Source organism: Marmota flaviventris, chromosome 16 (genome assembly GCF_047511675.1).
Source record: "Marmota flaviventris isolate mMarFla1 chromosome 16, mMarFla1.hap1, whole genome shotgun sequence".
In the NCBI taxonomy this organism is placed as follows: domain Eukaryota; kingdom Metazoa; phylum Chordata; class Mammalia; order Rodentia; family Sciuridae; genus Marmota; species Marmota flaviventris.
Window position 1 is genome coordinate 54,939,770 of NC_092513.1, and position 18,368 is coordinate 54,958,137.

General features: G+C 37.6%; 1 protein-coding gene across 5 annotated transcripts in view; it reads right to left on the bottom strand.

Annotated features, from left to right (window-relative positions):
- Epb41l3 (erythrocyte membrane protein band 4.1 like 3) overlaps window positions 1-18,368 on the bottom strand; it is a 151,249-nt gene that overhangs the window by 28,705 nt on the left and 104,176 nt on the right. For all 5 annotated transcript variants that reach the window (XM_071602450.1, XM_027942897.2, XM_027942898.2 and 2 more), the window contains exons 6-11: window positions 16,378-16,453; window positions 13,334-13,552; window positions 12,525-12,612; window positions 6,986-7,138; window positions 2,984-3,081; window positions 2,093-2,268 (exon numbers count right to left, since the gene is read on the bottom strand). In XM_071602450.1, the coding sequence (XP_071458551.1) occupies window positions 2,093-2,268; window positions 2,984-3,081; window positions 6,986-7,138; window positions 12,525-12,612; window positions 13,334-13,552; window positions 16,378-16,453 (810 nt within the window). The remainder of the gene's footprint in view (window positions 1-2,092; window positions 2,269-2,983; window positions 3,082-6,985; window positions 7,139-12,524; window positions 12,613-13,333; window positions 13,553-16,377; window positions 16,454-18,368) is intronic.

Genomic DNA, 18,368 nt, shown 5'->3' on the forward strand with positions numbered 1-18,368 from the left:
CCTTGGGCACACATCACTGAACAAAGTAGATGGTGGGGAAAAAAAGGTGCGATTCTACAAAAGTTCCTCAGTACTGACACAGAGAATGTACAAACAGTGAACAGAGATTCTATAAAGAGGAGTAAATGGGACAAAGTGAAAAAAGAAAAACTTCAGTGTTACATCACAGATATTCAATATCTTAAAACAGTTCTGGTACATGTTTTATTCTAAAGGGTTGGCTCTAGGTTTGGTATTCTGCAAATCTTAGAAGATACAGAATGGTGCAGTTGTCCCTTGGTATCCCTGGGGGATTGCTTCCAGGAGCCCCATGGATATCAAATCCAAAGATGTTCAAGTCTCTCATATAAAGCGGTGCTGTATCTGCATATAATTGCACATTCTCCTTTACATCATTAGATAATAAAGTAACACACTGTAAATGCTATGGAAATTGTTGTCACATTGTATTATCCAGGGAATTATGACAAAAACCAAGTCGGTATATATTTAGTGTAGCTGTGATTTTTATAAAAAGAAATTTGCAGAATTTGGAACCCACAAATACAAAGAGACAATTGGAATTAACTTTTTGGGCCAGCTCACAAATGTAAGAATCGTCATCAATATAATTATTGAAATAATTTATATCTTATACAATGACTGTTTTCTCCATGTATCTTCACAACAACCCTGTGAAGATGGCCTAATTCCCATTTTCTGGGAAACTACTTCAGACCTGGAGAGCTGAAATCATTTGCCAACCATTACCCAGAGGACAGCGGAGTCTGGATTCACTCTTGAGTTTTTCTTGCCAGATGAGTGCTGTTCTCATTTTAGCAGTAACATACAAAATATAGCACTAACAATACAAGTGTGATTTCTTCTACAAACAGTTTTCTAAATTATGCAATCAGGAAAATACTGTCTTTTTAATCAGGGGATTCAGGAAATAATATGTCGCCCCCATCAACTACACTAGGGATGGCAGGGGCAGGGGAAATGAGATTCCTTGGGAAGCAGATGCAAAAAAACAGAGGGACAGAGATGATTCTAGGTTCCTGTAACTTTTATTTATGCTTTTGTTACTTACTAAAATCATACATGCATGCCAGAAATCTAAAGCTTTTCATTTGCATAAGATGGGTCTTCAACAGAACAACTAATCTCCAAGTTCTCTGAACTACAAGTTGGAAGCTTAGGCATGACTTAGGTCCTAAGTGTCACTGTAGCTGGCATGCCTTTTGGCAAAAGCCGCCCTCCATCTTACTACAGAAGCAATACACAACTGATAGACAAGACAAAAACAGACTAATAATTCCTGTTTGTTATTCCTTAGGAAGGTCATCTAAGTGACGCTGTCCCTGATTTTCTTTTAGGTGGGGTGGCATGCTGGGGATTGAACCCAGGGGTGTTTAACCTATGAGCCACATCCCCAGCCCTTTCTTAGTTTTTCTTTTGCTCAGGGTATTGCTAAGTTTCTGAGGCTGCCTTCAAACCTGAAATTCTCCTGCCTCAGCCTCCTGAGTTGCTGGGATTATAGGCATGTGCCATGGAACCGGGCTCTGCCCCTGTCTTAGTCATCTGACTCGCTTATCTGACTTAATAGCAGAGAGCACCTACATAGCATCCTTTCTCCTAGCTATCATAAATGACTAACAAAGGCCACATTTTTCCTAAAAAAATAAAATAAATAAACCCTTTTAAGTAAAAGAGATAAATTAAGCCTACAGTTTTATTTCTGAAACAAATATTCTTGAGACAAAATTGCTAATCATTTCAGGTCAGCTGGCAAGAGAACAGAATTACTTGGAGTCCCTGACTCCTATATTTAGAATGTGACCATCTTTCTCCAAATTTGGGGTACTGGCTTATGAAAGCTATGCTCCTCATTCTCAAAGTGCCTAATTTATCTCAGTTTATACACATCTACAGATAGACTGACAAAGGCATTACTTTTGGAGGTGGGGATGTTCAAAATCTCCCACTTAGTTCAGATCCACCGCTGCTTTCCCTTTCATAATATCCAAGAAGATCTACATTTACACATGTTCATGACACTCCTTCCTGGTGAGTTACTAGAAATTATTAAGAGCCAGTGAGCAATGCCTACCTCCATCCAAGCTGCGAGACATGGTGTAACGTTTGCTGGATGAACGTTCAAAGTAAGGCGCGGGGCGATCTATCAATGCACTGGCTCTTCTTGTCTGGGCTTGCGTCCTGCCACTGTACCGGAACTTGGAACCCAAGGTTAGGAATTTCTTTGGAGGTGCTTCTGGTAACAACAGTCTAAAGATATTAAAGAAAACCACCAGAAAAGACCTTTAAGTCAAATATTCAGAATGCTATTTTTTTTTAACTTTTCACAGTGTATTAAAGGTTTACCACGAAGCTTGTAGGTAATGAATCTGATTTTTATTAGAAAAGCTATCAAGTCATACAGTATATATTAATGAGGGATGCAGGAGAAAAGACATAAGTAAAACCAGGGCTGGGCTGGACTATAGGAACATTAACCTTTATCTCATAAACTAGAGAGTCTAGAACATCTAGAGAAGCCATGGCTCCATAAACCCAAGGAACAATTAAATAGATGATTTAGTGAAGAAGAATGATAATTTGTTATTTTATAGGCACGAACCTGATGGGCTGAGTATATATGTTTGCATAAAGGAGTCCAGGGGGGTATCAAGAAATTTTTGAAATAGGAATGAACTGGATACTTGAAGAGGACACTCTTTTATAAAAATAATGAAAAGACCAAAAAAAAAAAAAAGTAACACAGATAAGTACAAGACAAATTGAAGTAAATCCTTTAAATTTATTCAGAAGTGTTTTTAGGATTTCTTATCAAGATATCTGGTGAAAATGAACTTGAAGGAATAGAAAGGATGTTTCTAGATTGTCCTTCTTGCCCCAAACCTTTTCAATATAAGCAATCGAGTCATTTCAATTCTTCCTTAGGGAAAAAACAAAAACCAACTCCCAAATGATCTCTACCTACCTGAAAAATGTATGGTGTTCAACACATACTTTCCACAAACGCTTGGCAGCCCGATGGTTTGGCAGCTTAAACCCAATGGTGCTTTCAAATTGTTCAAACTAAATTTAAAAAAGCATATATGTATGGACAGAGTCAAGTTTGGAATTATGAATAATAGATGCTTTGCAAATAATTTACAAAATCATACTCCCATAAGTTTTTTCTTTGTTCATTAAAGCAATTGCTATATGCAGAATTCATGTAATACACATTCATGTAAAAAATCACCACATCTACCTCTTTAAAATGTGGCAAAGGTAGATAATCGTGTCATGCATGCAATAAATGCCTTCTGCATCAGTGTGGATCTTATAAAAACTAAATACAAAAAAATCAAGATAACTGGATTCCTCCTAAAGATCAAATTTTTTCCTGATCCCATTTTTCTTATTTTCATGGTTTCTTAATGACACGACTTGAACTGGAATGCACAGAAATGAACAAAATATAGGTATAGATATAGTCTACAGCATGCTTAGAAATGACATTTCCTCCCAGGATCTTGCCAGGAAATATGCATATTTCTTAAATATTCAATGACTTGGTGTCAGATATTTCTGATTTCATCTGTGTGCTCCACTATAGATTATAATGTTAAATGTCAACATCTGTCTATATGATCCATAAGCAGAGATTGGGAGAACACATTTTCATACTTTCCAGCATATATATTTTCATATGATATTCTATCAGCCATTTGGTTTTTCAAGATGGGTTATCTGATTAGATTTTCTGCACAATATATTTTAATACGATTATTGCAGATGCACAATAATTTTCAGTTTCTGAAGACAGTATACATCAGGCCACCAGAGGGCAATCATCTTAAACAGTAAAGGTTTATATTAAGGATGACAAAACAACTGGACTACTGATACAATCATTAGCAAAAGTAATCTCTGGGGCAAGAAACCACAGGCCAGGGGTCATGTGCATGGCATGTGAGACATGATCATCCTTGACCTTTATTTCTTGCTTGCTGAAGATGACTGGGGAAATTTGGAAATATATCACAAGTTGCTCCAACACAAGTGCCCTTCCCAATTTCTTATTCATTCTGTATGTTCATGGGCAGGGGTGGTTGTAAAAATTGCTGCTGTCCTAGGGAGCTGGCCAAGGCAAAAGTACCCTGGCTCTTAACTAAAGCATTATGCATTTACCCGTCCAGCATTTAATATGCCCCTGCACTATGCTAAAGCCAAGACTTACAAAAGAGAGTCACCTTGCTCTCTGGGGCAAGTTGCCTAGAAGTATGTTGCTTTTCAAAAGTTTTCAAAAATTTTTACTGACATACAATAATTGTACATATTCCTGGAGTACCATGTGCTATTTCAACACATATAGGCAATGTGTACTGATCAGATCAGGGTAACTGGTTTATCTACCACCTCAATCATATATCATTTCTTTGTGCTGGACATATTCCACATGTTCTATACTGGGTATTCTGAAATACATGTTTAATTGTTGTCGACCATGTAGTTACACTATTGAGCTAAAGAACATTCTTCTATCCAACTGCACCCCTAGGTTGATCATTTTCTCACCATTTCCACCACCTGCTCTGCAGCCCCTGGTAACTACTTAGAGTACTACTCTCTACTCATGTGAGATCAACATTTTTAATGGGGCAGAGTGTCTTACTGTCATCCTCCTTTACACAAGGATGAGTTGGGCCCCTAGGCTTTCTGAATGCTTACTTCTCTGTGCTTTGTGTCTGCTTTCTTCAACCTCTTCGCAGACTATATGCTATCAATAATTTCTTCTCATTCTTCCCTGCCTATAAATATGACTGTAAAACAGGATGGGGTGGGAAGCCAATTTGGGGCCTGCTTCAGCCAAACCCTGCCTCACTCCTTACTGCTAAGCCACCTCTGCTATTTCACTCCTCGCCTCAATGCACCCTTGGCAGGTGGCTCCTCACACGTTCCTGAACTCTTCCATGCCATAATGGGACCTGACTATCAAGTTCAACACGCTTTACTTAGTCTGCACCCCATGTGCCCTCTCTGTAATATATGGCACTGCTGGTGAGCCACTAGGCCCTGAAACTCACCTGTCATCTCACAGCCTCTGTTCTTTCTTTTATTTCTGGCTGTCTTCCTGTTTTTCTTATACTGGCCCCTCAATCAAATGGTGGTGTCACCCAGAGTGTTTATTTTAGGGCCTCTTCTCTAACTTCCCTTGCTCTTTGGGCAATTTATCCCATATATCTAAGACTTGGGTAAAATATATCCGGTTGGTGATGACTCCATTCAAGGCAAGAATTGCCTCTTGAAAATTAGTCCTGAAGGAATTTTAATCTCTTTTTTTTCCCCCTTCAAATTCTGACCCTTTCTCTTTCTTGTTGGACATCATCTCCATCAACTTTAGTCATGCAAATGGAACCCCTCTGGTTATGTGGATTCTTCCCTTTTTGAATCCCTTCCTTCATCTTGTCTCAGAGACCTACTACTGGTTCTGCTCCTGAAACCCATCTCCAATTGCTCCCTCCATGCCATGATTTGGGTCTTATCACATGATCACTCAGTAGCTGCATTTCATTGAGAAACCCATCATTCCAGAATGTTCATCCAGTGTGTCAACTTAAGGCCTTCCACTGCTCACTACTGTCTACTAGGTCATTTCCCCCTGTGGCCTCACAGTGAACTCACTCCTTTTCTATTGTATTATTTATCTTTATGTGATGCTGAGGATCAAACCCAGTGCTTCACACATGCTAGGCAAGTGCTCTACCATTGAGCCACAAGGCCAGCCCCTCACTCCTTTTCCATAGATCATCTCCTCTCTTATATCATGGTGTTATTATTCAAGGGTTGAGTCTGTTTCTCTGATAGAAAAATCTTTTAAGAAAAAGAACAAGGTCATATTTCTCTCTATCCAATTCCCACCATGGAGCCTGATAATAAATAGGTGCTCGTTTAATAAATAGTTGTTCAATGAATTAAAACGAACACATATCAGCTATAAGTTTCACAAACAATTTTTGCAAGTATTTTTAAAACACTACCGTTTCAAGTATTTAAATGAAAAGCTTACAGATTATTTCAGTTGTCATATGACAACTGAATATTTAATATAAATATTTAACATATTTATAATGTAAAATATTTAATAAGTCATATTTATGTTAAATATGATTGCTAGCTTTATCTTCTGATTTTTTATAACTGCATTTTCCACCAAAAAATTCAGGGCAGAGGTATATTTTGAAGGCAGGATAAAACTATATTGAATGAGAAAATATTTAGAGATATATAGGAGTTGGAATCTTTGGGTTTTGTTTCTAGTATATTAAGGCACCAATTAGAAATTGGAGGTAATAATTAATTATCTCATAAACAAATACAAGTAGAATTCAATACTTATTATGTATAAATCACTAAGAATATATAAATATAACTTGATCATGGAGGCTGCTGCCCAAGGAGTAAGAATTAATAATTCTGATTCTTTTATTAGTTTCTCTGATTAAAAAGAAATCAGAAATACCCTGGAAATGCACTAGGCTGTGGAATATTTACATTATTCACCTCCTCATTCTTTGTTCTAAACTTTTCTGTATCTTGAAGCACATCATCTCTAGCTATTTACTTTAAGGTACAGTCAGACTTGCAGAAAAAAATAAAAAGGAAAAGGAGTGATAACAGCAGGACACAAAAGAAGAGATCTATTCATCACGGCTTGAAATATACAAAAAATTATTAATGAATCTTGATTTTATACCCAAATACATTTTTAAAAACCCTCTCAGCGTATGCAGCTCAACTAGAACAACATAATAAAGAAGAGAACATTTTATTTATTACTGCTTTGGATAAAACTACAACAAATTCTCTCAGGATTCAGACATGATTCACCATGTTGCATGGTGCTTAGAATCTGTGAGCAAAAAATCTATATTATTGTTTGCTATTATGGATCTTTTTTTCCCAATGCAAATGCAAATGAAGGCATACTTACCTCTCCTGGCCGAATCTTAATGTAAAAGTTGTTTCGTTTATATGAAATTTTTAGAACCTTGGGCCAGGCAAATCTGTTTATTCGCAACCGGTCACGATATATCAACAGACCACTCGCACAAACTCCTAACATAATTTCTACTCCTTCTGAATCCTAGAGAATTACAAAAACAATATATCAGTATCTCTCTTCTTTCTACTTTTCATTGGGTACAACATTTAAGTCATGACAGAATCTACAATTGAAAAATTTAAATATGAAAAATACTGAATAAACATTTTTAAAAACACCCCTTAGGGTAAGCTTTGTTTGTTTTGGAACCAGGGATTGAACCCAGGGGCGTTTAGCCACTGAGCCACATCCTCAACCCTTTTTTATTCATTCATTTATTTATTTATCTTTTTAATTTTGAGACAGGGTATCACTAAGTTGCTTAGGGCCTCTCTAAGTTGCTGAGACTGGCTTTGAACTTGCAATCCTCCTGCCTCCGCCACCCAATGCACTGGGATTACTGGTGTGCACCACCACACCCAGCTAAGTAAGGTTTTTTTTTTTTTTTTTTTTTTTTTTTTTATTAGCTACACATGACATTACAATGATCTTGGCAATTCATACATTTGAATCAACTGGGGTATAATTTCTCATTTTTCTGACTGTACAGATTGCAGAATCACATTGGTCATACAGTCACCTATATACATACAGCAATCATAATGTCTATTCTATTCTGCTGTGCTTCCTATCCCCCCTTCCCCTTCCCTCCCCTCCCATCACTTCTCTCTATCCAATCTATTAAGTAAGTCTTTAACAATGATATTTTTCACTGTGGACATTTGTTGGAGTAACATTTGTTCACCCAGGTACCTCAGATTTATGGCATAAATGCTGCACAGAGCAAAGGTCAAGCAGGGGCTGTGTATTAATAACCATAACACGTAATTCTTACCTATGGGGTGTCTAGACACTGCTCTAACCTATGTATTTTAACTTTTTCAATCTTCACTATGCTGTGTTGAGATGGTTGCTATTATTATTCCCATTTTACAGATGAGGAAACTGTAAATGGGGACTCAACTGCACACATGCTGTCTGGCAGTGCTTTTAGCTGATTTGGACACTAACAAGAGGGGACCTGTCTTTTCCTTTGAGCATTTTGAGTATTGTTACTTTGAAAAGAGTCTCAACCTTTATTTGCTATTATTGTCAGAGAAAAATTTTTAAAATGAAAGTTTTTAAAAAAATACAAACCTAGTGCCTCCAATATACCTCCATACATGGAAACACAGCCCAGTGGTAATCACACTAAATAATATGACACCTATAGATAAATGCACATACGCTTTAAATATGATTACAGGGTTTTTTAAAAAACAAAAATGGGATGCTATTATAATTTCAACTTGCTTTTGTTACTTGGACATTTCATCTTTTACATAATTTCCCAAGAAATGTGTGATGCTTAGAGGTCATTAGCTATTACATTAAACTTAAGAGGGATATTGTACATATGATGTCCCTGTTAAATATTGGATTCCACTGAAATCAGGGTAAAATGAAAATGCACAAAGCCTTGAATTGGGTGAAAAATACTGAGGCAGGACTGAATGTGAGCTGCAGCATTAATGCCTTGTTACACCTGTTTGTTGGAATCTGGACAGAAAGGGTCACGGGCTGGTCACACCTTATGCTCAGGCCTTCTTATCATTGACGGGGCTGTTCCTGACTTTGAATTACTCTGCAATAACAGCAAAGCAGAGAAGGAAAAAAATTAAGAATTCAGAGAGGAGATTTTCACTCATGCTTACAGTGGGAAGATACTTCCTAAATCCTATAGATGCAAGGCATAAGATGAACACTACCAGAATAAAAAATTAATATATTGGTCCATCTCTGGGAAACAGGAAGTTTACTAACAGAATATAATTGGTTTAGAATTAAATATCTTACCTTGGAAACATATTACTCCATTAGATATTGAATTACTCTACAGGAGTGGAACTATTGGATGGCAGGATATTAGAATATAATACAATTAGAGAATCCAAAGATCAGAAACTGCCCACTATTTATCAGAGGCTATAGTGACCATGCAAGTTAAAGAATTATAACCCAATGCTCCCAAGTTATTGGTATTACTGATTCTTGAGAACCAGCCCATCTGCACAACCCCTCAGAGGTGAGCACCTCCTGCCAGGAGGCAGAAAGGCAGGCATGAGGAAGGAACGCTTGAATAACTGTTCTTTGGTTCACTTTCTTTTCAATATAGAATGTAAGTTTAGGAAAGAGCCTTTGGTCCACAGAGGGAAAGGCCATTTAAAACCTTTTTCGGTTTTATCTATTTTTAAATCACCATTAGTGTCCTTGATCACAAGGAAACAATATCCCCTCCTGGGAAAGAGGAGGAAGGAATAAGACCTCCTTTTCTTGGGTCCTCCAACATGCTGCTCTGGTCCCAAATCAGTCTCTTATGACAAGCACAACCTTACTAAATGGTCCTAAAATAAGATTCCCTCCCTGTCTTCCTTCCCTGGAGACTGTATGCTGATTAGGAGCAGCAGTTCTGTTTTCTATTTGTAATCTCATGGCCAGCACAGGCCTGCCCAGCATGTATCAAACTCATGTGTGCCTGCTGAAAGTAAAAATGAATGAGGAATAAAAATGGCAGGAGAAGTGGGGTTTTACACTGGCTGAAGGGTCTGTTTCTTTAATTGCATAGGGACAAAAAATATGTTCATACCCAATTTTCTGCTATTGACCAGAGTACTTAGTTGGATAAATCTTTGGTATTAAAAGCTCTGCCAGCCTTTCTTGGGGACAGGTCCAATTCACTCTCAACAGACACACTTATACTCCCATTAACAGGACCCTGAGGTAGACCCGGAAAGTCTCAGTCTGTCACAATGAAAATAAGTGGCCATGACACTCCCTTCATTTAGAATCATGGCTCACACACTGCTATCCTTCACTATCACTTGGCCCATGGGGTATTTGACAGGGATTTATATCTACGTTTCGTATCTTACATGAAATAAGTGACTCTGACAAAGTCTATTAAAACTAACATTAAGCGCTGAGTGCTGTGGCGCACACCTGTAATCCCAGCAGCTCGGGAGGCTGACAGAAGAGGATCACAAGTTCAAAACCAGCCTCAGCAATGGCAGTGAGGTGCTAAGCAACTCAGTGGTTGAGTGCCCTAGAGTTCAATCCCTGGTCCTCCTCCCTTCTCTCCCACCAAAACAAACAAACAAACAAACAAACAAAAAACAACTAACATTAAACAACAAACAAGCAGAGATAGACTTCCTAACATTAAAAATAATAAAAAATAAAAAAGCTTTTGGGATAGATTATCCAAAACATAGGACCTTCATCTAATATGGGTATTTATTCTTCATATGGAGCTGTGGAGTCCATGATCACAATTCAGAATGCTTAAATGGATCATAAAGCTTCGGGACTTTCATACCATCAATAGAAGGAGAAGCATCTAGCTCATGACCGGAAATTGTCTCTAATTTAATTCAGTAAATTTCCTCCTTGAAATGATGGTGTGTGACTGCATGAGAAAATGGAGTCTATGAATCGTTTATTATACTTAATATTCAGATAAAATCCTATAATGGGCTACATTTGCACTTCCTTAATTCTTTCTTCTTAATTGGCATAATTTCAAATCATATTATTGAATGACAAAGCAGCCATCCATTTTAATTCAGTAGCTATAGCAATGTGAAGTGATTTTATTTTTACCGATGGGAACACTGATACAACCTGAGTTGCACTTCCCTCAATCATTTCCCTAATCATTTATTTATTTATCTATTTATTTGGGGGAGGGCAGTTAATGCATCAAAGTGCAAGGTATAACTCAAAAATAGCTTTAGGTTCACTCAAATTCTCATGCTACTTTTATTTCCTTTTTGGTTATCTTTTAGCCACCTAGGGAAAAACTCTAAAAGAAATTGAAAAAAAAAAAAAACAACTTAATTATCTGGTCTTATCTTTATGTTGAAATTCTACTCTACTGATATCTGACATAAGAGAGAAAAACATCTTCATTATCCAAGGGCAAAATACGTGAAAACATGCAATAAAAAATTGGCAAGTAAACAGCTACACCTGCTGTTGTAATGACACATAAATGTCAAAGAGCTTGCTGTTAGTATACCAACACATGTCCCCAGTCAAACCCCAGTGATCTTGCTGGTGTTCAGGCATTGGAAGTCCTCCTCTCTGTGATGTAGGAGTTCACCCATAGACATCACCAATCAAACCCACATTCGTTCAATGGCTACCATCTGTCTGTCCAAAGTCACGGAGGATTGGTTTGCTCCCTAAACATCTACCAAAGAGCAGCAACAAAACTTGCAAATAACATATTTTCTTCTGTTTGGTGATCAAGGTTGTTGAGATGTTTACTTAAACACAGACAGCTGAAATTGCTCTTCATTTCTAGCCTTAAAACTGACTGTGAGAGACACTTGCCTGCCTGGAAGGCTGTAATTGCACATTCTTGTGAGACCCAGACCGTGAAATTGGTGACTGTCTATCAGAGGTCAAGTCCACATCCCTATGCAGGAGCGATATTATCTTGTCAATCCCTAAATAACCCTGAACTTTAAATACTGACCTTTTGAACACAGCCAAAATATCAGAATCCATCTCTAGAAACCTAGCAAATTGCATATGTTTTGCTGATAAAAGTTCTCATAAAATCTTCCCCATATTTCCATAGTACTTTGTCCATGGCTTTTAAAATATTAGACTTGTAGTCCACATGCTCATTCTCTGGCTTCTGAAAAGCACAGAGATTCTAGAAAAAGCATGACAGGGTCAAAGCTGCTCTGTGTGTCTCAAACACTGAAGCCCTACAGTTTAATTCCAATTTCTTTCTTGCTAAGATACATCTCTAACACTGCACCCATTATCAGTCAACAAAGCAATTCTTAGCCAGGATGACTAGTTTTGGTTGCACTTTAAAAATAATCTTATTTCAAAGTACTGGTTACATGTACGAGTGCTTAAACACAAGAGACAGAATTCTTAAAATATAACATGAATTTACAAAGTACCTGGTGGGGTTCTAGAATGAGGGACATACACAGACCAAGTTGAGACAGACAGACATGAAAGAGCAGAGAAGTCAGATGTCAGATGAACATATTCAGGGAAAAGGCACAGTCAGGGTGCAGAGGCAGCAAAGGGTGCATGTTGGTGCAGAGTGGGAGAAAACAGAGAAGGCAGCAGGGTCCAAGAGCTTGTTTGGTCAAGATAAGCTTCCAACTGAATCAACAGGCAATCAGAGGGTTTGTCTACTGAGGGCTTTCAGGAGGCTTAGCCCATGGGGAGAGTGAGTCTGAGCCATGAAAAGCAACCCCTCCAGTAAAAAACAAAGAGCTAAGTTTGTTTTAACATGAAATAGGGCTTGCAAGGCAAACAGAAATTTGCAACCCCAATATTTCCATTACATTCACTAAAATAAGAATTACGGTAACAGAGTTGAATTAAATAAAATAGTGGGGGGTTTAAAAATGCATACCTTGGCATGATGCAAATCTACTCCATACATAGATAGTTTTTTGGCATTTTCCAAGAAATGCATCTCGGCTTCTGCTGGCGTCATTCCTCTGATTAGGGAAAAAAAAAGGTGTTATAAGGTTGCCTTTCCCTTTTATTCATTAGAATGAAAAAGCAGTTAGCTGATTTTCCTTCCTTTTTTAGTTAATTGCTTATCCTTTATCTGGCTGGGTTGCAAAATTTCCCACTGAGCTCCCTGTTAATTTATAAGAAAGCATCTATTGAGGCACTGGCAGATACAGGTTGACCATTCCTAATTTAAAAATCTTAAGTCTGAATAGTTTTGAATACCAGCATGATGTCACAAGTAGAAAACTCCACACCTGATCTCATGAGACCAGTTAGTCAACACCCAGGTGTACTATAAATTAACTTCATGTGTAAGATGAATATGAAACATAAAATGAATTTTGTGTTGAAACTAGGGTCTCGTTCCCAACGCATCTCATTATATATATATATGTAAATATTCCAGAGTCTGAAAAAATATCTGAAATTTGAAACACTTCTGGGCCCAAGCATTTTGGATAAGGGATACTCAGCATCTGAGGAAAGAATAACAAGAAAAATGGCTTTGAAGGACAACATTACAAATAGATGCCTGGCTATTCTGAGGGAAAGCTTACCTACTCCAGAACTTTCCCATGTAAAGACCCACTGTGCTAAAAATCCCATTCTTAATGTACTGAAATCAACACTGGGAAGAGACAGGCTGTAGAACTGATGCTCACCCATAAAGCACAAGTTAAATGTATGCTCCTGTTCACTGACCTGTGGCTCTTGTGCAGCTCGATCACTTTATCTTCGAGTTCTTTAGTGTGGTTTGGTGCAAAGCGGAACTCACTAATGTAATCATTCCCACATTCATCGGGGTCATAGTCTCCAAGTTCTGACTGGACTGTGTAGGAGCCCAGCAGGGCGAGGGTCACAAAGGAGCAGGGCAGCCTTCCTGATACGATGTCATCGCGCAACTGTAGGCAGAGGTAGTACCTTCCAGGAGCCGAAAGGTCAAAATAAAAGGCCAGCATTAGGACACATGAAAAGGAGATCATTCAGTAAAAACTGTAAGTAGACAATTTCTCCCTGTGCAATAACCTGTCCAGGACACATTTCCTACCATTCACAGATGCTGATATTTGTTTCATCTATATTTGATCTAGATATCAGGGGAAAATACCAGGCTATAAAATATAATATTTAAAGAAGAAGGCAATGGTCATAATAAACCACAGTAGAAGAAATCTAAACGTATCCTCTATGTTGTATGCATGCATGAATATGTAATGATGAATCCCACTATTATGTATAATTATAACACATCAATAAAAATAACTTTTAAAGTCTTAAAGACAGTCTTCATTCAACACACTCCCAGAAACCCCTGGTTGGTGGAATTATAATTCAAAAATTGATGCTCTTGCATATAATTATTAGGCTCCAACTAGCCTTACAGAGGGATGATTTTGATAACTGGATGACAGATCTTACCACATGACTAAGACAGACTTTAGGTAAGAGTCCTACCTTCATAAACTCTATTCTCAACTCCCTGCATTTTGGATGACATCATCTCTTTATAATAATGCTTTCTCCTGCTTTAAGTTATTTCTTTTTATTTAGATATCTCCCTAGAATCTAACTGACCTGAATATTAATTTCAAGGAACTATTAACTTATAATCTGAGAATCTTGTCCCTGTAAGTAAACAGCTTTAAACTGAAGAAATAGAAAATATTTTTTATATAATTTTGTCATATGATAAAAATATTTCTATCAATAGCTGATTTATCTTCTCTGTTATTTTATTCTTAAGCATTACAGGTATAATACCAACTGCAAAAGATCTCAAGGTTAAGTATTAACCTTGGTGAGTATTAATAACACCTTATCATGCACCTTCCATATAAAAAAAGAACAGTTAGTCTGTTGGAACAGACTATTATTGCAAAGTCTTAAGGTCCCCTGTCGGGTGATTTGGTGCTGATGTAAGTAAAATCCACGTAACCCAGATATAAAAATTCCGAAATATTTAACAGACTCTACAAACATTACACAAGTAGATAGAAGGGAACCACACACTAAATTTTCAAATACAAGTATATTTGGTTTCCACGACCATCCACGATGAAATAGTTCTTCAATATTGACAAAAAAGTGTCTGCTTATAAGAAATTATAAATTTTCTCTGACTTATTGCCAGTAGAAAAAAAAAATCCTCTGGAACTAATTGCTACCCTTCTAATATAGCAAATGAAATTATTTTTACTGTAGCAAGTTACTAAAGCTGTTTTGGGTAATTTCTCTTTTATGAACAGCTAAGAAAAATAGGAGCCTTATATAGAAAAATATTCACACACAGAACAAAATTGTTTTGCATGATCATAAACTTACTACCAAACAGAGCAAGAGTCAGAGTCTCCAAAGCAGAATGTAGGGCCATCTAGGAGGACATTCAGTAAACCAAGAATGACAGGCTGAATGTTTGTGGCCCCATTCCCATCCCCCAAATTCTTATGTTGAAATCCTGTCCCACCAAGGTAATGGATTAGAGGTGTTTTGTTTTCCCCAGAAATGATTAGGTAGAGCCTTTAAGAATGGGACTCGTACCCTTATAAAAGAGGCCAGAGGAAGACCCCCTCATCCTTCCCACCTCCACTATGCAAGAACACAGTAAGAAGCCAGTGGTCTACTACAGACCCTCACCAGAATATGACCCTGCTTGCACTCTGATCTCAAACTTTCAGCTTCCAGAACTATGAGAAGTAAATTCCGATTGTTTTTAAACCACCCAGTCTCTGGGATTTTATGATTGCAGCCTGAACAGAATAAGCTACCCAGCACTGCTTTATAAAGGAAATCCCTTTTCACACTCTAAATTCAGCCACCAAGCTGGGATATTTTTATGTCAGATTCTTAACATCTTTATTTCAGAAAACAAATTAATCATATTCCTCATATACACTGGGCATGAAAAGTTAACCTTAAATTGATATGAATGTTATTTTTATTTTTAGACAGATGAGAGGTTGATTATATGCAGAGCATAAACATCTAAAGACTTTTTGCCTCTAAGTTTTAAAGCAGGCACACTTAAGAATTGCTTTATCATTGAAGACTGAATCTCATTGAATTTGACTGTGGTGGGTGGGTGACAGCATCTCAATTTTGCATGTTTTCCCACCAGGGTCAGGCAGCCAGAAATATCAGCGTAGCACCAAAGATTCAACTGTGAGCTAGATTTGGCAAATCTTCTCATCAGATGTGTGCTTCATTCAGTTGCCTTTTGTTTGCCATTTGAGCATTGTTATGGTGGTGAGGTGTCCCCCAAAAGCTCCCATGTGAGACATTGCAAGAAGGTTCAGAGGAGAAATGATTGGGTTGTGAGTGCCTTAACCCAATCAGTGAATTAATCCCCTGATAGGGATTAACTGAGTGGTAACTGAAGTGGTGGGGTGTGGCTGCAGGAGGTGGGCACTGGGGGCGTGACTTTGGGGTATATATATTTGTATCTGGCAAGTGGAGTCACTCTCTCTTCTTCCTGATCATCATGTGAGCTTGCTTGTCTCTACCACACTCTTCCACCATGATGTTCTGTCTGCCATTGTCCATGGACTGAGACCTCTGAAACTGTGAGCCCCCAAATAAATCTACAATTGTGCTGGTTGGGTCTTTTAGTCACAGCAGCAAAAAAGCCGACTAAAACAAGCATGGATGACTGTAAGGCCACCAGATATAAGTGTGCTCTTCTCTGGAGATGTTGGGAGCCACACCACATTCCCAGTATGGCTTCCTATTCATCACCAATCGTCAAATACCTGGTGATATCTTCAGATAGCTGAGCAGGGTCTGGTGGGTAAAATTTCACATTAAATGAAAACTGCCAAGCACCACCTGTAAGGATAGAAGGTGGGGGAATCAGATTAAAACCTTAGAAAACTCCCCTAGACTTAGGATTCTAATTGATAGCTAGAACCATCTCAACTCTAAGCATTAACAGCCAGGCAGCTTTGATCACTAATAGAAAACAAGGACATCTCTGTTAAATGAAATCCACAGATAAGTCTGAAACCTCATCTAATTTCTAATCTTCTCTATTATCAAATCCTTTACTGGTCCTTCTAACTAGAAAGGAAATTGACGGAACTTCCTCTCTTTCCCAGGATCAAAGATAAGCCTCAGGAAGAAGTTGGGGGAGGGAAAGTGAATGATATGGATAATCCTCTATCAGATAAGTCTGGAAATGACGAGATTTACTGCTCTGAATTTCTGGAGAGCTCACATACCAAGGCTATGGACCCAATTCCAATTTTCTTTGCGCTTCATTGTGTTGTTACAGGTCAGATCCTATTATAATAAATGTCAAGGGACTAGTCAACACAATTTATTTTATGGAAAGATTTGTTGTGGTGAATACTGCTTTCATAAGTGGGCTGCTCTGCTGGATGTGAAATGTTCTTTTTTATTTTTTATTTAAGAAAATTTTTGATGCAATACATACCTGGCCGTGCATTACCCAAATTTACACCCCTTTAGTCCATGACTTGGGCAGATCTTTACAATACCACTCTTTATCCTGCAGTATCTACTCTAGCAGCTGAAAGGGTCTAAGAGATGTTCCTTCACAGGTACCTAACTCTCTGCATTGGCTACCATTATCCTTGAAACATTATTTAGCCTTAACTAAGCTCCATATCTCATCAATACCATCTTTAATTGTGAATGGTTTATCAAAACAAATAAGAATAAACCTCCTTTTCTCCTTCTCTTATTTTATCTGTGTGAAAACTCCTTTAACTTATTCATATTGTTATTTTGGCTTCTCAATGTATTAATTTACCAAAGTTTGAATATTTCTTCTCTGTGACACTATTTATAAATAATTTTTACCCTCCACCCCATAAACACATTAGAAGTTCCTCTGGCCCTGCTTATGTTCCGAATGGACTACCAGAAAAGTCTTCCCAGGCTCACTGGCTTCTATCCATGGGTGTGCTCTGAAGCCATGCTTCTGTGACCTTACAGAACAGCACTTATGCTTCAGGTACTCTCTCAAGACTTCCAAATGCTCTCCCCATCCCAATTAAATGACTTTGGAAACTTCATTTTTTCCCTAGAAGCACCTCCCAACACTCTCCAAAAAAAGGTACAGTAAAGTTAAATATTTCTTAGCTGCTTTCTTTGTACTCTTTCTTGTATGTGTGGCAACACTTAGCTTCTTCAGGACCCTACGTTTCTGTCATAAAATACACAGACCCATTTATTCTTTCTAGTTTATTCTTGATGCTATTATTTATACCACACTTGAGATTCCACATGCCAAGAACTCTACTATAAAGGAATTAGCATAGGATCAGATATCATTGGGTAGTTAATATCATAATGTAAACCAGTCAAAATATTACTCAAATATGGGCTATAAGAATTATAAGCCAAAAAATATCTGTTAATCAAATATATTTCTAACGGTTGTTTTTTCCACTGTTCTTAAAAAAAAAATCCTTTTCTTATTCTAAAATTAGTCTGATTTGGTTTTACTTTCCTATTGATTCCTGCTCACTTCCTACTAAAATAGATCCCTTTAACGCTTGCCAGTAGGAAGACTCATAACAAGAGCTGGCTTTCCCTCAAGTGAAATTAAAAGTAATGGATTAGTTATGGGAAACGGATTTATTGCTCTTTTGTAATTTTCATCGACTTCAAAGTATGCCTCGACTCCAATGAATAGTCTGGCAATGTAATTAAAACAATCTTATAATAAACTCAGGGTAAAAATTCTAAGTTGGAAAACAGTAAGTAATAAAAGCAT